General features: G+C 36.0%; 1 protein-coding gene and 1 long non-coding RNA gene across 7 annotated transcripts in view; one reads left to right on the top strand and one right to left on the bottom strand.

Annotated features, from left to right (window-relative positions):
• Window positions 1–21,911, top strand: part of CEP128 (centrosomal protein 128) — a 394,017-nt gene that overhangs the window by 345,387 nt on the left and 26,719 nt on the right. The window contains exon 25 of the mRNA XM_034993083.1: window positions 16,704–16,796. Coding sequence (XP_034848974.1) covers window positions 16,704–16,796 — 93 coding nt within the window. The remainder of the gene's footprint in view (window positions 1–16,703; window positions 16,797–21,911) is intronic.
• Window positions 1–21,911, bottom strand: part of LOC118002571 — a 76,249-nt gene that overhangs the window by 3,364 nt on the left and 50,974 nt on the right. For 4 of the 6 annotated variants that reach the window (XR_004677067.1, XR_004677064.1, XR_004677063.1 and 1 more), the window contains 3 exons: window positions 10,436–10,546; window positions 9,999–10,082; window positions 1,026–1,114 (listed from right to left, as the gene is read on the bottom strand). This is a non-coding gene — a long non-coding RNA (uncharacterized LOC118002571). The remainder of the gene's footprint in view (window positions 1–1,025; window positions 1,115–9,998; window positions 10,083–10,435; window positions 10,547–21,911) is intronic. The other 2 variants (XR_004677065.1, XR_004677068.1) reach the window with 2 other exon arrangements.

A 21,911-nucleotide genomic window follows, 5' to 3' on the forward strand; every position in this document is an offset into this window, starting at 1 on the left:
TGAATGATACAGCAAAAGTAGTATTTATGAGAAACTTAATGGCTTACGTGCTTATATTAGAAAAGAAGGTAAAAAATAATGAACTTATCATGCAACATAAGAAATTAAAAGCACGGCACAAAAACCTAAAAAAAAAAAAAATAGAGAAAAGATTATAATGAATAGAAAACAAACATGCAGCATGCAGGGCCAATAAAGTAAAGCTGGTTGTTTAAAAAGAATAAAATGACCAATATCCAGCATGACTGATGAAGAAAAAAAAGAAGATACAAATGAATAAAACAAGAGTGAAAAAGTGGATAGAACTATAGCTATTTGAGAATTTAACCACATACAAGGGTATTGTGAATAATTTTGCAATTATACATTTGCAAATTAGGAGAAATAACTAAATTCCTGGAAAAATATAATTTTCCAGAACTAAGAAGAAATAACATAGTAGTATAAGTAAATTTTTTTAAATAATAAAAAGTTTCATCAACAATTTTTAATCAATTACAATTTTCTCCAGAAAGGGCCACCAAGCCCAAATAAATTTTAGAGATAAGTTCTACCATATGTTATGGGAACAGATGATTTTAATTTTATAAAAACTCTTCCAGAAACTAGAAGAGGAGGGAACATGCCAAACTCATTATGAGTTGGCATAACCTTTGAAACAAAACCAGATGTAGAAAATATAAATAAGGGAAATTAAGGGACTTTTCATGCATTAACATGGATGCAAAAATATTATACAAAAAATATTAGCAAAATAAATCCAGGAATGTATTAAAAGGATAATTCATCATGAACAAGCTGAGTTTATTCCAGGAATTCAGAGTTGGTTTAATATTAGAAAATCAATCAATGTAACTTACCATGTGACAGATTACAGAGAAATAAATTTAGTAAGGTCATCTCAGTGGTTGAATAAGAAGCATTTATTCCCATGATATCATTATCATCATCAAAAGCCTTTTAGCAAACTGAGAAGGGAACTGACTTAATCTAAGTCATATGAAAAACCCAATGACAAACATTACCTTAGCATTTTGAAAGTCCTCCTTTGAGACCAGGAACAAGGAAAGGATGCGCCATTCCTCAGCTTCTGTTAGATGCTGTGCATGCAGACCTGGCCAGAGCAGTGAAGCTAGCATTATTTTCTGAATAGTGTTACTGTCTATATAGAAAGCTCTAGGAATTCATAGTTAAATTAAGAAAAAGAGTTTAATAAGTTTATTCTATAAAAACCAGTTTACAAAAGTCCATTTTCCTTCTAATTCCAGCAACAAGTACAGAGAAAATGTAATTAAAAGTATACCAGTACAAAAGTAGCAAAAAATACAAAATACGTGGGGTGGGGGGGGCGGACGGAATCTAACAACAGCAATAAAAATACAAGTTCTTCATAGAGAAGACACTCAGGAATAGTCAGGACACTTCTGAAGATGAGCAAGTTGGGGGTAGTTTTCCTACTATGTATCAAACCTTATTAAAGCTGTGAAAATTAAGTTAGTGTAGTCTTGGGGTGCCTGGGTGGCTCAGTTGGTTAAGCATCTGCCTTCAGCTCAGGTCATGATCTCAGGGTCCTGGGATCAAGCCCTGCATCAGGCTCCCTGCTCAGTGGGGAGCCTGCTTATCCCTCTCCTGATCCCCTGCTTGTGCTCTCTATCTCTCTGTCAAATAAATAAATAAACTCTTAAAAAAAAAAAGATGGTGTATGTAGTCTTGGCACAGGAATATAAAAATAGGCCAATGTAATCAAAGAGATTACCCAGAAACAGAAATACGTGTGCATGGAAACTTGATGTCTCTGATATAACTGGCATCACCTATCGGCGGGGAAATAAGGAGGGACTTTTCAATAGGTAGTATTAAAAAAAAAATGAAATTGAACTCCTATCTCAGATGCAGAAACGGATGAAAGCCTAAATGGGCATGGCAAACCATAAAACTTGAAAACAAAGTGCCGTTTAATATCTTCATGATCTTGGGATTTTGAAGGATTTCTGAGGGGAAAAAAGACGCTGAAAACATAGATCCAAAAGGATGTAACTGATGTGACCACATTAAAATTAAGAACTTCTGTAAGTCAAAAGACAACATAAAAAGAGTGAAAAGAAAAGCCCACTTGGGATATATTTGTGGCAAAATATATAGCTGAGTAGCGATTTGTATCGAAATTATTTTGTATCCAGATCTTATTGCCAACAAAGTAATTAGAAAAAGATAAACAACCCAGATTTAAAAAAGAAAGAAAGAAAAGAAAAAGAAAGAGGGTAAAAGACATGAGCAAGCATTTCAATTGAAAAAGAAATATGTGAGCATATTCAGGTTCATTAGTAAACAGGGAAATGCTAATTAAAACCACAAAGAATTGTCATTTTCTTCAAACTCCATGTGTATATTTTATGTACTCTTTTGTGCCTATGACATGTTTTGCCAAAAAACAGAGGGAATGGAAACATGTTAGCAGAACTTTTTTTCTTTTTCCTAATTTTATGATGAAATGATTAATGCTGTCCCTGAGGGTAATGTTCAAGATAGCTGGTGAGTTAGTCTTCACACTGGAGTAGTATACCAGTAGGAGCATGCAGAGATTTTCCAAGGGGTCTTCAGACACAAATAGCTTTAAGAGAACCGATCTTTGTATCCTCAGCTTCTACAGCACTTCAAGCGCAGAGTCCTTGACATGACGCTGCGTGAGGAGGCCATCTTACTTTTCCTATTCAACCTCCCACTTGATGAGAGAAAGGCCTACCTTTCACCCATCCTGGGTCGCATGATGGCAGATTCCCCCAGGCACTTCAAGGTGCCAGACAAGGGGCACTTTATGATTTTGATGCTTTCATATCCTCTTTAATCAAGTCTCCTTGTCCCTGTTAGTCATACATATATTTTTGATAAGACAAAGAGTTTTATTAGATAGATGAGGTATTGGGAAGGGGGTGTTCTGAAATCAACATATATTGTTGATTGATGATGAGGGGGAGGAATGACAATTTTATTTGATGATCTCACCTCTTTTACCACCCTACTATAATCTGAGAACATATAGATCCAGAAAACAAAACTGAGTCTTGGAAAGAAATCATTGAAAGTGTCTTACTTCATCCAGGTGACAAACTTCGGCTTGGCTCCGTGCCTTATTCATTTATCTGTCTTAGGATTATAATTCAAAAGGCCATTGTCACAGGGCACATGAAGTCAGACTTTTTTTTTCCTGCCAGAAAGTAAGCCTGATTGAGCTAATTGGTTTTACAATAAAGACTAGCTTTGCCAATCTGCAGATCTAAGGTTTTAATGAAAATATATTTAATGCTAATATAAAATAAAAGTATTAAAAATTTATACTATAAGTTAGTATAACTTATAGAATAAATCCTAAATGTTTAAATGAAAACATTTAGAAAACTTAAAAATGTGTGTGGGCGGTGGGAGGTAAGGGAGATATATAATTTAAATTAAATGTATAGAATGGTATTAACATTAATAAGATTTTTTACTTTTCTCAATACTTTTTGCATATGTAGAACTCATTGAAATGCCTCTAAGTGAAAGAAGAACAGTTGTAGTTATTTGACAAGTCTTGGTAAATAAAGCCTCTTTCATATACCTTCCAAAACAGAAAGTGAGTGACTTTAATAACTACATTACAGTCCTTTGGCAAGTCAAGTGGTTTCTAATTCTTTGCTTTCAACAAAATTGAAAGAGGACCTAATCGAGCTGATAGATCATTAAAATTAATTTTTGATGACAGATCACTGTGTAGTCTTTGCCATAAAATTAGGACGGCAGTCAAGAAATTGAGTGACATTGTTATAACCAAACTACTTTCATTCTCATGTACTTTTTTATGTGAACAAGATTTCTCAGTGATTAAATCTATAGAAACAACAACAAAAAAATAGAAATGAAATGGAACCTTGTCTTATTCAAACAAAAGTTAATACTTACCCAATGATAGATGAGTTAATTAAGTATAGGAGAAGAGAAAGCAGTATCCATCCCATTAAGGGATATACTTTTGGAAGTTTTGGGGTTTACATTTAATAGTTTTTCTCAAAAATTTTAATAGACCTAATATTGAAATGGTAATTCCATCTATAAAAATATATAACCCTTGGAGCATTATGGTCACAGGGCATTTTAAAAATCAGTTTTTCCCTGTTGTATATATACATTTTTCTTACAGAGAAGATGAAGTATGGTAGGATAACCAATAAAAAGACTTCCAAGCATAAATATTTTTTATATTAGGATAAAAGTCTGTTGGGGAAAATAGATGGGAAATAAATTCAAAGGGCAAAGGAACAATATAAAATTTCTGTCTTTTAAGGAGGATCTTATTTAGTTATTTTGTCAGTGGATAAATGGTGGTAACAAATTACTGAAGTATTTAAAGTTTGCTGGGAAAGTTTATATGAGTAATATAAGAGTTTCATTTGAAAATGTCAGTATTTATGATATTCCAGAAATTTCATCCTTTGCAACTACCTAAATTTATGATGAAAACATTTAGAAAACTTAAAAATGTGTGTGGGGGTGGGAGGTAAGGGAGATATATAATTTAAAAAATTATTTTAGGGGAGTATCTACTCAAAACTTTGAAAATCATTGACTTGGAGCAAATGTGTAATCATTTAGCTGTAATTCATCAGTGTTTAATCAGCTTCTCAAACCCAAGTGACCTAAGACAATCTAATCTCCCTTGTTTTCAATGTGTACTTAAAGACATAGTATAACTTATAGAATAAATCCTAACCTGTAGCAATATGGAGAAATGTATACATAAATTTACATATATTGAGAAAAATTATAAAACACTAGAAAACTCTTTAAAATATGGCTTTTATTTAAAAAAAACTGGTGGAGCTTTTGGCATATCCCTAAAGGATTCATTCAGCTAATATTAGTGATAACAGATTTGAACTCTGCACATCAGTAGATCTTCAAGACCTTGGTGTCCAAGACTACAAGAGAATGCCGGTGTGTGTCTGTGGAAATCACCAGGCAACACTATATACTCTTCCTTCATGTGTCTGCCATTACAGTAGACAATTGCTGTTGGAGTTTTTATTTTTAATTCTTTCCTTCCCACCCTGGAGCCTGCAGTAGTTGTGCTTCATCCTACTACACGTGCAATCCACTCTGCAGGCATGTAAGTTGTTGAGGAAGGACCATTATTCTTTGTCAGAACACCAGATTCTGTTTTACGGCACTTAGGGGTATATGGTGCCAATAGAGTTAATGTACTTACTGAAGTGTCCTGGTTAAGCTCAGGAAATAACTGACTTGGGAATGTAAATCTGGCCAAATAACTGTTAATTATTTGCAGTGCTTCTTCTGAGTATTTGTAAGAATCTTAAAGCTAAGTAAAACTTGCCTTTATCTCTTTATAAAGCCAGACTTGCTATTTCAAAACCAAAGATCAAGCTAGGTTCATTTTTGGTTTTGCCAAGGCTATGAGCCTCTCATTGAAGTTGCCTGAAAGGTTCAGTCGACTTGGCTTTACACCAAATAAAACGCAGTGTGCTCTGTACAGTTTTGACCCAGAATCAGGTGAATCTCAGCAGTTTTGGCTGAGCTACATTGTAAAATTTTGGATTTGTTCGAACTTGACACTTCCTGGGAACCCATTCAAACTGAAACCGGAAAAAGTTTTTGCACAAACCCTGTCCTACCCCGTTCTGCCAAGTTTCCCACTGCTCTAATGTTAGTCTACCTTCTGTATATTCGCATTGAGGGCAAACGGAAATATCCTCATGAATCTCTCATGAGGGATCTTGGTTGAAACAATCTAGACATTCTCCTTTCGCCACCTTGTCCCAAAATACAGAGCCTGTTTTCTGCATTCGTCAGTATTAAAGTATGTATGTTTCCCAATAATGGGGTCATCTTCAAAGGGTTAAATTTCTAAAACATGACTGTATTTAAGGTCAAGTGAAGAAAATGCTACTCAAACAAATAGAATGTGTGTTCAGAGTTGCAACCTTGTGGCAAAAGGTGATGACCAATTTAAAAATATAAGACTTCCTTCAGCCTGCAAAAGTGGTTTCTTACAGCCCTGTCAAATTTCTCATAAACACAGTGACATAGGGAAAGTGTCATTGAGAAATTACATAATGAATACGGATTCACTGGCAGATGAATTTAATATTATCGAATTGCTCAGTGTTTGGAGGTCAGACTGACAGCTTCATATTTGATGCTGATAAGTAGTCACACCGCCCGTCTTAACTGCGATGCTAGACAATGTGTTTCATAGCCCTGCTCTAAATACTATCAGTAACAGGGCATTCTCTCTGTAAGAAGCTCTTGCTTTATACTGTGAAGATAATATGAGTGTGTATTACAAAACACAATGGAAGGATGTTTCTGAAAAATATAATACATAGAAGAAATGCTTTCTGTTTTCTCTAAAAGAGCATATATGGGTGAAATCTCAGAGTAATAGTGTATTAAGTCTTTTTTTAATATCCTAACAACTATAAAACAAAATATTGGTATTATACACTTAATATATGGTTGGTGGGAATAGTGTGTGTTACATTTTTGAAGTAGCCTTTAAATAGAAAGCTGTTTTGGGGGATTTTCACTTTGTGCATCTAGTTTTAACCAGTTACAAGTTTCAGCTGAAAATTATTACATGCCTAGTTTGATGGTGATATAGTAAAAATAGTATCTGATTCAGAGTCAGAAAAGTAGGTTCTGGTCATATCTCTTTCCATGGCCAGGCACATGATCCTGGACAAGTTGTTTAACCTCTCTAAATTTAAGTTTTCTTATTTTTTTAATGATTGGGCTAGGCCAGGTGATACATGAAATGTCCCCTCCCTAAAAGGCTCTGGTCTAGTCTAGGAGGAATTAAAAATTCTGGTCTTCAAAATTTCTGACTTACCAATAGTTACTATCAAACAGTGTACCTGATTTAATCATATAATATTATATAACAGGTGCTTGTTGAATCTCTGCCATGGTTACATCCCTCAGTGTATAGCAGGTTAGGTCCCTGCTGCCATGAGTCTCACATTTTAGATAACATGACAGCTGGAAGGAGTCTTAGAGATCCTTTTCAAAACCCTTCACCCTACAGATGAGAAGTGGCCAAAGAAGTTTATGAATTGCCAAGTGTGGCAAAACTAGGGCTAGAATTCAAGTGGCCTGATTAGTGACACAGTGTTCTTTCCATTCCACATGCTCCTCTTGTGACTGGTAAGAGCAATGAAGACATGAGTTAAGGAACACTTTACAAGGGTCTGGTGAATGTGCAAAGTAGAGAGGAAGGAGATCAACAGCCAGGTCCTGTATTTACCTTGAGCAGGGCCAGAAGTGGACTTATAAATAGGACATTGACATTTATGGACCATATGTAGGGTTGTCGGAATATGCCCTCCACGTATTGATCAATAAAGTTTTATAAAGCAACTTTGAACTTAGTTTTCTGCTTTTTGAATTTTGAAGAAAAGAGTTGGCATGCCTCTAGGTTGTATTACTAGTTCTGTCTTGAGCTTGCTCAGTGATACTAAATGCTTCAGTTGATCTGTTTTACTTTATGCATCTGCATACCAACTCTAATTCTACTTACACAAGTGTTTATAAAGTTTGTTTAGGGCTTTTAATAAACTTTGATCTCAGATGAAAGGCTGGAGAGAGCATAAATTGTCACTATTAGCACTATTAATATAAATATCCAAAGTGGTCTTATGTTAATTATTTAACATTAGTGAATGATTTCAACCTATCATTGCCCCCAATTATATTATACTTGAACATCAAACAGTAAAAGGCCAAACCATCAAAATAACCCTTCCCTCATTATTCTCTCCAGGCTCTGTTCCTAATTATTTTGCATAGCCGGTGTTACATAAATGGTTTTCTGGGTCTTTTTCAGTGTTTTTCACGACTATCATCTCCCTCTCTACCTGTCCACAGCAAAGGCCAGTGAAACACATCCTTGGCTTGTTTGTTTCATTGTCATCAAACATTAACTGGATTGTCTACAACACATTAAGTATAGACTCCCTGACAAAACAAAAGGAGTCTGAAGGACTCCTCTACATTTTTTCAGAGAACTTCCTGTCTTCATCATTTGCATTTCTCTATCATTTCTAACTCAGAACTTGTTCTGTGCTCTAATACCTCAAAGCTCCTCATTAGACATTTGTTTAGTCTTGGAGAAGAGTGTATTTGTTCTCAGTTGAGTGAGAGGGAAAGACAAAAGGCAGGTGACCTCCAAATTTCTTAGAGACTGATTAGGATTTGGTAGACTGGGAGTTAGAAGATATGGTTGTGAACCCCTGCTCTTTTGCCAGTAGCAAATCTCTGAACTTCTCTGAGCCTAATTTTTCTGTTATCTATAAAATGAGCTCAGTGCTTGTCCTGCTTGTCTCACGGTTTTGCAGAGAAGAGCAAATGAGATAATGGATGAGAAAGTCCTTTCCTAATTTTTAAAAATACTCCTCCCTTATGTGTGCGTTACCTTCACCAGTCACAGAAGCAGTATATGAACTAGGAAGTTTGGGCTCGTTGATCAGGACATTTGAATTTTGGTCTGAGTTTCACCACACAGGTTATGTGTCTGGACACTCTATGTTATCTGAAGTTTGCCTCCAAAATTTAATTCGCTCGTTTCCAATGTTGGCTCTGAGACATACAGATTTACGGATCTTACTAATAATCTTAATAATTTTAGTTCAGCCCCCAGATTTGGTTGACCTGGGGTAGGACCCAGTCTTTTTTAAAGCTCCCCCAGATGATTCTAATGTGCAGTTATGGTTGAGAATCACTGATTTTGGCCATCGTCAACATGCCCTTTAAGAATATGCCTTATGGTCCATCCCCTAGGGCCCGGTGCTACTCTGCCTTCATGTCTATTGGATTTAGTCCTATTCATTTCCACTGAATTAATTTCATGCCTTTTTGACTGCTAGTATCATGTATTCTGTCTCTAGTATTTCTTCTTTCTAATCTACCAAAACAGTTGTAAGATTCTTTCTCAGACAGTTTTCCTTAATTTTTCAAGCATCTTACTAAAATTTAAATTCACGAGGCCTAACTTCAAGGGCAAATTTATCCAATCATGAATTTGCCAAATGACTAATTCTCTGATTTTAACAAATTTTAACAGACCAGGCAGTTCACAAAAACAACACTTTTGGAAACTGTATGAACAGTTCAAAACAAATAAGTTGTTTGTACATCAGTATGTTGGGAAAATTAGCTATTTAATCAAGTTGCTTTTGGCATAGTGACTAAGGTTATGTTGATTACCTGCCTTCCTCATTTCTTCTTTCTCCTTGTACTACCTTTGTGTTGATCCCCTTGGTAGTATCACGCTCATTACCTTTCAGCCACTTCTCCATTCAACATGTGACAACCAGATGGATGCTCCATGTGCAAGACTGAGGGGGAAGCAAGTCTTCTCACAAGGCAGTGCCATACACGTGCTTCATGAATTGTCAGACTTTCTATTAGCCACACACCCCACCCCAGGAACAGTTTAGGAAGGCTCCAAGGGAAGAGAAATTTGGCACTAAATGGATAAAGAGGATTCTGAAAGGTGTTGATAAAAGGTGGAGAGCTTTAAAAGGGTGATTTAATCTTCACTGTACCAGTTGGACCCAGTCTTGGTCTTTCCATTCCTTTTGATTAGGATTGATTTTTTTTTTTTTGTCATCGTTTTTACCGTTGTTCTTTTTAAAATATCTTCCAAAGAATAAAGAGAAATTTTCCTCCCTTTTAAAAGAGAAAAAACTGATTCTGTCTCGCAAATACCACATGGGTCTATTGTACCATGTAATAAATACATAATGGATCTTGGTGAACTTATTTTCTTGAAACATTTTTCTGTTTCACCATCCTAGGAATTATTTTATTGTTATTCATCAATTGTTCCCGACTATGCTAGGCAAAACTAAAATAGTATGAAAGTGGAGGAATAATGGAATCACACAGAAGGATTTGCAATAAGTGAACTAAGTCATTACTATTACATAATATTTCAGTTTTCTTACTGTGTTGTCCAAAGTTTATCAAGAAATGAAGAGATTTTACCGTACATGCACTTCACCAGGTTATCCTGACACACTTGATGGATGCTGGAAGAGGACACAAGACAAAAGACTTTATTATTCATGGCACAGCAGGCCCCATGAACTACATACATGTTTGTGTCTTCCCTTTGCTTCTCAAGTCCCATAGGGGCAATGGACAAGGGTCCAGGTGGTTGTGGCACATGAAGTGAATTTGTGTTATAGCTGAGGAACCCTGAGGTTATGCAACCCCCAGTCTTATAAAAAGAGCTACAAGAAATCTTACCCAACCTTTGTACCAGAGGGAGACACTGTCTCTGTTTGCTATACAAACATCCTTGAAAAGCTATTCTAGGATAACAGCTATCCCAAGACATGTAGCAGTGTCATGGAGACATACCTCCCAAGTGTTCTATTACCTTTCAAGAAGAAGCTTGGTAGTGTTTTTCCTTATTATTATTACTTTTACTGAACGGAGGTTGAGAATTCAGAATTTCTCATTTTCTTCCATAATGACAAAGAGAAGGAATCTGACAGAGGAATACATTTCACAGTTATTAGATGAATCAGAAGATGAATATAAAGAGACAGACAGTGGCACTCTAGAAACTAATGAAGATGGTGAAATTGTATAAGCAAAAAGTCAGATTGAGTCTTCAAATGATAATATTCTAGATGAATTTTGCAAACTGAAGAATCAATGAATGAACAATATATTCTAAGGACAGAAAGGAAATAAGACAGTCTCATCCAGTTAGTTATTCAACAAGAAGAACTTCATCATGTAATATTTTGCAACAAGAACCTGGACCAGCCCATTTTGCTTAAAGAATGTATTCAATACTCTTTCAACTTATGTTTGTTCACCAAAATTTACGTTACATGGTTCATAAGTGCGCAAATGTTGAAAGCAGGTTGTATAAAAATGCAATTAGAAGGAGAAGATGATACAGAAAATTTTTTGTTGGATTGACCATTCTAATTGATGCTTATAAATCTAAAAAATGAAAAACTTACAGTTATGTAGTGAAAAGATAGCTTTATCAATTTTAGACAGTTAAGAGTTGTCATATTTTGGAAGTATTGTGTTTTGAAGATGCAAGTGCAAGAATAATGAGACAGAAGTAATGGTAAACTAGGACTCATTAGAAATATATTTGAAATCTGAAATCAATATTTATAAGATGGGTATTTTCCAGAATTGTGAATGATAGTTCATCAGAAGTCATTTGCATTCATACCTTTAAAACCAGGGAATATGTAATATGCCTAAATTCTTACTAAAATTTCTAACAAAGTTATTCTTTACTATCATTCTCTAAATTATTTATCATATAACTAAAATTTTTTTTTTAAACTTCACCCATTAGACCAGAGTAAATGGTGATGACTAATTTTTCTGATACACTAAAGATTAAGCAGAAGTACATTGTTGTGCTCCAGGATCTGGGAGCAAAGTTCCATTCTGTATTCCCTTCTTTTTGTTTTTTTGTTTGTTTGTTTGTTTTTGTTACAAATGAATCTCCTATGGTTCCCACAGGGTGCAAATTGCAACTGACTTCAAATGATATTCAAATCAATTATATTGATAGACCCAGATTCATTATCAATAGGTATCTTGTTTCCATCTCTAGAAAGTTCCTTTGAATCACTGGATTCCCTCTAAGTTTAAGAGAGAGAGAGCATATTTATATTTAAAGTAGTGTTCTGCATGACTTTGTGATATATATGTGTCGGCACCACCTTAGAAATTATATAGAATAAACCTCTCACCTTTGGCCTTCAACTAAAGTTGATGATGGGGGGTTGGGGGGGGTTAAGGCAGTATAAAGCAATATAAAATACTTCAAATTTGGTCCTTCTGACTGGTACTTCTCAAGGGCATCCTGTCCTAGTATGTCCCAAGAAAATGTAGAGAGCAAGAATCCTCAAAGAAAAAGTTGAATACTTTTTTCACATAATATGATTTATTGTTGCAACTTCATTATTTCTTTTAGAGTGTATCCCAGAACTCCTGGCACACCCATATTCACTGGAGAGCATATGAGATCATTCCCAAATTGAATATAAATTATCTTTTACATTAGCATATTTTAAAAATATTGCATGTGTATAGTTCCCGATGGCTGAGAAGCAACTATAGCACCACCTTCAAGAAGTATTTATCGAGTAGCTGTTATGTATTAACACCATAGATCCAAAGAACAGTAAGGTATAGTCACTATACTTAAAATTTCCCAGTTTAATGGTGAAAAAAGTCAGTTAATGAAACATTACAGTGCAATCAGTATACATATTTCTCTCTATTGCCCTATTAACTTATTTTCATTCAGGAACCAAAAGAATATGCTTGAACTAAATCTGGGCAGCTTTAGCAGAATGAAGTCTGATGTAGTGATGTTATATAGTTTGATTTGCACATAGTAAGTGCTTAGTAATTCTTGTTGCATAAAGGGAAGATTGATGTTTCATCTACTTTCTGTATAGTAAATGCTGTAAAATGCTGCACAATTTCCAGAGTCTTGCATGTTCTCTAGAGTTTTCATAGCATACTTTAAATGTCCAAAGTCATATGGTTTTGGCCACTTCTGTTTTTTTTTGTTTTTTTAAATGTGTCCAGTAGAGGCTACAGAACTTGTTCCTTTTAGTTGAGTATATTAAAATGAAGTGTGGGGAGAGGGAGCCTAAGTTCAAAATTTCAAATTGTTTTGGCAAGACCAACTCCTTTTCACACTAACCACAAGGCCACAAAGCTTCATTATTGTCCAGTTAAATAAATGCATGGCTTTCATTTGGGGGAAAAAAAATTTTTTTTCTAGCAATTTAAATTTCAGGAAAACAATTGATTGTGGCAAATGTCAGAGGAATTTGCTCACCAAATCCTATTGTCAGCTGTTTTATGCCCACTGGCTTTGGTAGTCCATCTTTCTCAGCCAATGGCAGAAAATTTAGAAATGGATTGTTTTTAGTTAAAAATACGTACTTTTGCTCACATATACTCCACCTATGCCCTCTTGCCCTCTGTTCAAGACATAGCTTAACAGAGCATCTCAAACATACTTAAAGTTCACCTTTAACATTAGTTGTTTAGGTAAGCTGTCTGCCAAAATGCATTGCTCTAATGTCAAATTATTGGTACTTTGAACTAAGTATGGCCTGGCAGTTGGGATTCCTTACAAGATAGTTCAGTTGAATTTTCAATGGTTTTAAAATATTCTAGATAGTCTCTGCTTCTGTCTGCTTTGGCAGCAGTCGGCCAGGGGAATGCTTTATACAAGATCCAAAAGAGTGTTTCTAAGTGTTGAAAAAAGGATTAATTATGAAAGCAAACTTTAAAAGTATAGGCAGGATTGATCTCGGTTATTTTTGAATTAAGTCTCAAAGCCACAATGATAAAAATAAAATACCTTGCCTGATTTCTATTTAGATCTGATCTGCCTGTCACCAGAAACTCATCCATATAGGGGATTAACTGTTCACATGCTCTTTCAAAATCCAAGTGCTGTGTGTGGAGTAATAGAGAATGATTAATTTGTTTTGTCATTCTCTTTGAAAACCCAGGACATCTCTTAAAAAGAAAATAGCCCTTTATTTTGAAAACAGCGAAGATTAATTATATTCACCTCACGAAGGTGCTTTTAAGTAAATTAGCCTGGACCCTACATCAACCAGAACAATTATCATTCCTTATCAGTGTTCTACGTCAGGACCCTCTGTTCCATGTTAAATACAGAAGAGACAACCGTGATTGCCCGCATTAGCGTGTCTTGAGGCCTTGGGACTAGGGCTTTGCAGTATTCAGGGAAATGATTAGCATTTCTCAGTATCTGCCCTGGGTCGGGTGTCCCCATCACAGCCTGGTGTGGCTTAGCCCCCTGCCAGTTCGTCCACAGGAAGAGGGTGCTCTCCCCATCCCAAGCTTCCTGCTCCAGCTTCGCAGGTCCACAAGAAGATCTTATTTCTCATCTTCCTGTCTCTAACTCTTGTCTACACCTTTTAACTCAACTTTACAGTCCCTCATTTTTCTTCCAGTTCTGTTTTTTGTTGTTATTCCTTTAATTTTTAGTCTGTTTAGAAACATTCTCTACCTCAAAAAGTTGCCTTTTCAATTCTACCTTTAAAAGATAATCTGTAGTGTATTTTTCTTTCCACAACATTTCTGAGTTCTAATTGTGCCTTTATTGATCTTTGTGTTGAGGAGAGGTTTTTTTTCCCCCCATAAAACTAAAATCTATTGTGTGTGATGCTAGGTACTTAGCACTAGAAATATAGGGAAAAATACAGTCCTGCCATTAAGGCATTTGCTGTCTACTAAAAGGGACAAGCAAGCACACAGTTAGGAAATGATCAGACACAGGACAGGAGACATGTGTGCATAAGAAGCACTGAGGATAGGCACCTAACCCAGACTTTAGGGGAGCCTTTCACAGAATAATAACTAGGATTACCGTTTTAACAATAGCTAGTGCTTACTGAGTGCTTACTAGTGTCCCTCCCTGCTCTAAATACTTTACATGCACCAGTATATTTGGTCCTTACAATAATTCTACACTGTGGGTATTATTATCATTCCTATTTATAAATGGGGATACTGAGTTCCAGTGCAGAGGGATCCGGGAACTTCCCTAGAGACACATAGCTAGCAGGTGACTAAACCAGGATTTCAGGTCAGGCCTGACCAGCTCAAGAGCCCACACTTTTAACTGCCATGTTAGAGAAGGTAGAGACCAAGCCAAGTCTTGGAGGAGAATCCGTGAGCTAATTTAAGCAGTGTGTGGAGAACATTCAGACAGAAGGGCTTCATGTGCAAAGTCATGATTGGACAGAAGCAGAAGTATGGAGTAACATTCATGATAATAGAACTGGAACCTGATTAGCAGTATTTAGATGAAGGGAAAATATATATATATATTTAAGGGCAGTTATAAAGTGAAAAAAAAATGAAAAGCAATTCTTTGCCTGCTTTTGGAAGTATCTGTTCTAAAAATACAAAATGGTAAATATCTGGAGTTTTTTGATGGGGCAAACAGCCAAGAAGGCCAAAATGCCTTTCTTCCTGTTTTTCTTATGTAATCATTAACTTTGCGTTCTGCTATAAAGCAGTGAAGGTTTTTCCACCCCACAAGTATGCTTGGGTATGTATTAACTCCTAAAATCCCATATGTGATTTTCTCCTTATTTTACTTTCTCTTTATAAAACCATTTTTCACATTCTTTCCAACCTCTTAAGCTTAAAAATCAGACACCCAACTTACTGTGGAAAAGAAGTTAAAGCCACAGTGATTAAAGCTACAGCCAGAAGGTCTCTTAGAGATTTTTAGATTCTACTTTTCCATTTTCCTGATTGGGAAACTGAAGCCCATGGGTTAAATAATTTTCCCGGTTCATGCAACTGGTTATGGCAAAGCGGAGATAGAACCTTGTATCTCCTGGTTTCTAATCAATGATTTTTTTTCCACTGTGTCTTGCTGCCTCACCTCAGAAGACTACCACAATAAAAATGTTATCTGATTAATGTAAATAATCTAACGTTATTAGAGAAACCATTTGGTGGACATTTAAGGACATTTTCAGATGCTTACAGTCAGAAAGTATGTTTTTGGGTAAATCAAGGGCTCTTGATATGGCACCAGTCACTATCTAGGGATATGGTATATTCTCTCAGTATATTTTTCATGGAGCTCCACCTGGATGGTGCCCATGAGGTGGGTCTCAGAGTTTCTGCTGCTCAGCAGGACTCTAACCTGGGAATGAGATGCCGGTCTTTCCTTCTCTCAGTTCCCCAGACTCCAGGAGTTCTCCTGCGTGGGGGTGAGGGACTAGAGATCTGAAAACAACATCAGAGGTTTTACTTTGGGCTGTAAATAAGAGCATATCCCTCCTCTGCTCAAAGTCCTCTGAAGACCTTTGATCTCACTCAGAATTAAATATAAAAAACTTTACTGTGGCCAAAAAGGCCCTCTTAAGATCTTGCCCCAGAGGCATCTTTGGCCTCATCTTGTTGTGTGCTCCCTCAGCTAACTCTAGAACAGTGTCCGATATAGAGGAGGCATTCACTAAATGTTTGCAGATTGAATAAATGAATGGGAACCTTTCCATCCCTGAATAAGACCCATTCATTCATTCATTCATTCATTCATTCATTCAGGGAGTAGTTATTGAATACCACCTCTATGGAGGTACGGGGTAGAGTGCTGGAGGTACGGTGGCGAGTGAAGACAGATATGTCCTACCCTTGTGATGCTTATTTCCCAGCATCAACATGACCATTAATCAAATAATCACACAAATAAATATTCTGGTAAGTGTTGCAAAGGAAAGGCTCAGGGCACAGTGGAGAGCTTGTTTGATGGGATCAGTGAAGGCAGGGGAGCGTTCCCTAAGGAAGTGATAAAAGATAATAAAATTTAACCAGTTTACTTAAGATTTGTATATTTCATTGAACATAAATTTTACATTTAAAAATTAAAAATCCAAGTGGAGCTAATGATATGCATGCTGAAGTCTATAGGGGAAAGTGTACTAATGTATATAATTTACTTTGTAAGGCATCCAAAAAATAAGTTGGGTTCATGGATACACATAGGGATAGATAGATGGATTAATGTGATAAAACAAATATAATGAAATGTTAATAATAGAATCTAGATGGTGAGTATATGGGTGATCTCTGTAAATTTCTTTCAGATTTCCAATATGCTTGAAAATGCTCGTAATGTTGGGGGGAAAAGTTTTAACCAGATAAGGAAACAGGAGGGAACCTTCTCCACTGAGGGCACAGTATGTATAAAAGTATTTATGTGCCATTAAACTCCTATTACTTTTGTCTTTTGGATAATGTCTATAGAACAGCAAATGTATTTCTAAATATTGGATATAGTTTTAATTAAGTTTGCCTTGTTTCTGCATCAAACTCTGTGACAAATTTTTATTAGCTGTTAATTTTAGAGTGTCACTGACCTCCTCTTCTGCATTTGAGAATTACCAGAGTTGACAGTACGTCACAGGATCAGCCTTTTTAAAATACCTGCTGCTTGCAAAGTATTTGACAACTTTCACTGCGCTTTCAGATTCACTCTCTTACTTAATAATAACAGCTGCCCTGTGGGTATGAGATAATAAAGACCATCACTGTTTATCCCCATTTTGCAAATAAAATTGCAAATTGGATGTTCCCCAAACTACAGAACACAAATAACATTACTGGAACTATGCATATCCACAAATCAGGTATGCCGATTTCCGGTTCAGCCTGCCTTCCACCTCACCACTGTTCATCTGCCGGCGTGAAGCATGTGTCTGGGACCAATAAATCAGAAGCATGGTCTCTTTACCTGCCACCGTAGCAGAAATGGCTAAACTCCATCTCTTTCAGGAAGTCTTTGCATATACTGTTTACCCCTGGTTAACATGCAGTCACATCTTGGAGGCAAATATTCTTAAAATTCTTTGCCTTGGGAATAATTTTTATTTTCAATTTTAAGAAATAAAGTGATGTCACAGAAATCAGATAGTGGATCTCAAGACCCTCCTGCCTTTAGACCAGTGGTAAGGGCATACAGAGAACATTAAACTAGTCTTCACTTGTCTTCATATGTGATTCTTCCCTCACATCAGGGAGTGGCAAGAAAAAGATGGAAAGGGAATCTCAATAATCTCAAGGGGAGGGGCGCCTGGGTGGCTCAGTCGTTAAGCGTCTGCCTTCAGCTCAGGTCATGATTCCAGGTCCTGGGATGGAGCCCCGCATCGGGCTCCCTGCTCCGCGGGAAGCCTGCTTCTCCCTCTCGCACTCCCCCTGCTTGTGTTCCCTCTCTCGCTGTGTCTCTCTCTCTGTCAAATAAATAAATAAAATCTTTAAAAAAAAAAAATCTCAAGGGGAAGAGATATGTTTGTTTATTCCTTCTGTCTTCCCTTCAACTCATTCTTCGTATTATTCAAAAAACTCCCCCAATTAATCTAAAATAAGATCATGGGTTGACTATGACTTATAATTTGGTCATGTCTAAAAAAAAAAGCAGTACTCTGGAATAGCAAATTCTGTAAGTTTCATATAGTGCACTTAAAAAATATTATTGGGAATGAGAGTTGGAAAAGATCTAGAAAGCCTTCTTTATTCAAGTTTTTCAATGAAGATATGCCACCTGTTCTCAAATTTTATAGATGGGTGTGCTTTTTAAAGGAGCTCTTCCACTACTTGTGACTAGAATGGTGTTATATGAAGTCATAGAATTTGTTGTTGACAAAAATTCTTCTAGATTTTAGCTCAAATATAGTCACTGGTGTCATATTGCCACATGAACTGGTGTTTATATGTAACAAGCCTTATTTACCCTCTTACTCCAAGATACACATAAACACTTGTATCTAAGTGGGTGTCTGATTTTTAGAACTCTCTTAAAGTACACAATCTAAAAATAGAGGACTCTTCTGGTATTCTGAGAAATCCACACAACTCAAAGCACTAAGGCCCTTTGAAGGATGTACATCCACGAAATGACTTGCTGGCCTATTCTCTGCGACTGTTCCGTTTGGTTTCAATGAGTGCCTGATACAGTTTGGATGAAAAGAGGGCCCGATGAAGCTGATACAGCTGTGCTGGATAGAATCCCCACAAGTAAAAAGACAGACAGTCTATCCTTTTTATGATTTCACCCTTCCTCCCCTTGAAATTTGTTTACTCAGGTCTTCTTACCACCTTTCAGCCATTTGTCAAGAAAGTTTTGCAGTGGATCTCTTTCCAAATGAAATAGAATTGCATTTTTGAACCCAAATAAACTGCTTCATAACCTTGTTTATTTAACATCTGTATAGTGCCAAAAATGCACACACTTATTTTTAAAATAAAAATATAGCATCTCCTTTAATTTTTTTATCATCTAAACCTCAAAATGTATGATTGCAATAGCATTCTCAGAAAATGGTAGTTGTTATATGTTCCGAAGAAAATAAACACGTGCATTTTTACAAAGAGAAGGATATTTACCAAAGTATACCCACGTTTAAATCTGTTTCTTTAAGCTTTCTCTACAGGAGACAGGAAACGAACAACTGCAGTAAAGCCCCTTTCTAGTTCCTAATTGCTGCTATTTATGTTGTCATACTACATTCATTACTCAATTTCCCTGTAGTCTGAAACAAAGGAACAACTAAGGAAAAATATACCGTTGACTAGTACAAACTGCTCAACTACATGGCAGTTTGATGTGTGTTGAAGATTTGGGAATGGTAAAATTGCCAGCTTATTCTTTGCGCTCTTGGACAGATTGATAGCTAAACCTGCCTGTAGGTGCAAATGCCACAGAACCGAATGGACACGATTTCTGAATTTCACTGTTGTTTCTACCACTTGATCTTGCCTTAGTCTAGAGAAAATAAATGAAACTGCAAACTTTCGCTTCTCAGTTTTTAATAAAGAAGCCAAGAACCGGTGGGTCGATCAGAGAGTGGTAACTCTGCCTTTGTCTTTACAGCCAACATTTACTGAAGCACCTCTTGTGGCCAGATAGTGTGCTATACTATTGCAAAATGTTACAAAGAAAGACAAGGGTGTGTTAGTGAGTATCATAAAACTGAATCTCATACCTAACTTCCTCAAGTCAAAAGAAAGAAAATCCTGAGCCCTCCTGTGCTTGCATGTGCTTGGATGCATGATCTTGAGCACGGACTCTTCAGCCAGATGAACCTCTTCCTTCCTTTCAAGTGTCTCGAAACTTCTCTTCCATAAATAAGCCCATCAGGGACATATCTCCAAAGTTCTAGATGCCAAAAGTTGATAGCTAGAGAGGGATTAGGAATTTACATCGAGCAATGTTACAGCTTCTGGGGATTTACCATGAAAGTATTTCTATACTAAGAACACTGCCATTTCTGCATTCTAACTGCTTGGATTTGTATCCCAGATTTGCCACTGCATGACTGACGAGGTTAGTTACACTTTGGTTCTCAGTTGCTTCATCTGTATAATGGGAATAACAATAGTATCTGCACCATACAGTGGTGTGAGGATTAAGAAGTATATTCAAAATTGAGTTACATTTTTATGGTTCAGTCCTTCATCATGCTACTAAACAGAATTAGGAGTAATTGATCATTTGCTTTGCCACTGCTCTTAGCTCAGGGGAAGTTCAGCTCCTGAGATAAACCAAGTATTCTACACAAAGTATTGGTCCTTTATTAAATGGATTCTTAATTGTGAATTTTTTTTTGTTTTCAATTTTGATATGAAATTTAGTATCTTAAAATATTTTCAAAAGAGAAATCGTCTTTAAACCCTTTTGTGAATGTCTCATTAATTCTTCTAGAAAATTGACCTAAGAAAATTAAAGACAGGTTAAGCACCTGTCATTTGCTGGTGCCATTACTGAATAAACTGGAGAAATTATTTCCTTAATTCTAGTAGTAGGGATTTGTCCTTGCCTTTTAAAGCATTAGACTGTGTAAGGCAGAAATAATTAACCACTTAAAAATTAAAAAGTTTCCCTGACTCTGCGTGAGGTATTTTGCCCTAGGAACTAACATGCTATATAGGTCCTTACGGCATCTAAAAACCAACAGGTTCCTTATTTAGATTATTCATCTGCTAATGTTTCTGTTTTTCTAGCACTGTTAGTTTTTGGGGAAAAGTGAACTTGAAGTGACATGTAATGTGACCATACTCTAATCATAGAATCTCAGACAATCTCACGTTATTAAAAGAAAAAAAAAATGTTTGAATGTGAATATGCGTACTCTTGAGTCTATATGCCGAAGTGATGGTTTTAAGCACACTCGCATGCAGAGAGAGACGGCAGTCAGAAAATAAATATACCGCCCCAGATATCACTTAATCTTGAAATTATGAGATGTGAGATGCCTGCAGGCCTGGACTCATTGTCTTCATTATTTCATATCTTATTGTTTCAGATGCCTTAAAAATCTCAGCATCTGTATATGTAATTTTTAAAAAATAAATGCAGTGAATTTTTTCTTTGTATAATTCTTACATCTATTGCATATGCAAATTTCTCCCCCTCCCCGCCCCCATAATTTAAAAGCTTCTAAAGAACAAGAACTGTGTCATCTCTGTCCTGTGGACCTTTCTGTTATATTTAGATATATATTTGATGTTACCTGATTGACAAAACTGTAAGGATGTAGGGAAAGGCATGTGTACTAGAAACTATTTCAGATATTGAGGAAGATACTTAGAAACAACACATAAAAGGAATATAAAGTAAGCCACAACTGAAATAGATGATGAAAAAGTTTAAAGATATTAATGGAGATGTAGGGGATAGGGGAGGAGAGTAGAAAAATAACTGTACTTAAGAAAGTAGGAGCCAAGGAGTTTTTTAAGGTTCACTCAAAAAAAATATATAGCCATTTTGAATATGCATCCAAAAACTATCAAATAGTCAAAATAAACTAGTATGTGAAAATATGCAAGAAAAAATTTCTTCATGCAATCACCTGGTTGGTTGAAAATTTTAAACAAAAATATTTGCATAACACGCTGAATTTTACAGTAGGGAAAGAAATCATGTGCTTATTTTAAGAACAAAATGAGTTTAACATACTTCTCCCTAGTTCAGAGGGTCACTTCTGAATGAGAAAATTTACAGGATTAACAAAAGGGAAATAAAGTTTCCAAACTACAAATCTATTGGAATCATTGTTTATGAAGATTTTTTTTCTGATGCAAAAAAAGTTTGTTTTAAAATCACCATGGTGTGGATTTGTATTTTATTGTTAAAGGGCCAATATAATTTTTGAGGAAATCTATTAATTTTACTATTAAAAAGCATATAGCACATATGGTGGCTAAAATTACTTGCTCTCCTAAACCTACATGTTGGGGCCTATATTAAGAAACATGTCATTCTGATGAATCTTCCCAACACATGAAAAAATTAAATG

Source organism: Mirounga leonina, unplaced genomic scaffold (genome assembly GCF_011800145.1).
Source record: "Mirounga leonina isolate KUSES-001 unplaced genomic scaffold, KU_Mleo_1.0 Mir_82, whole genome shotgun sequence".
In the NCBI taxonomy this organism is placed as follows: domain Eukaryota; kingdom Metazoa; phylum Chordata; class Mammalia; order Carnivora; family Phocidae; genus Mirounga; species Mirounga leonina.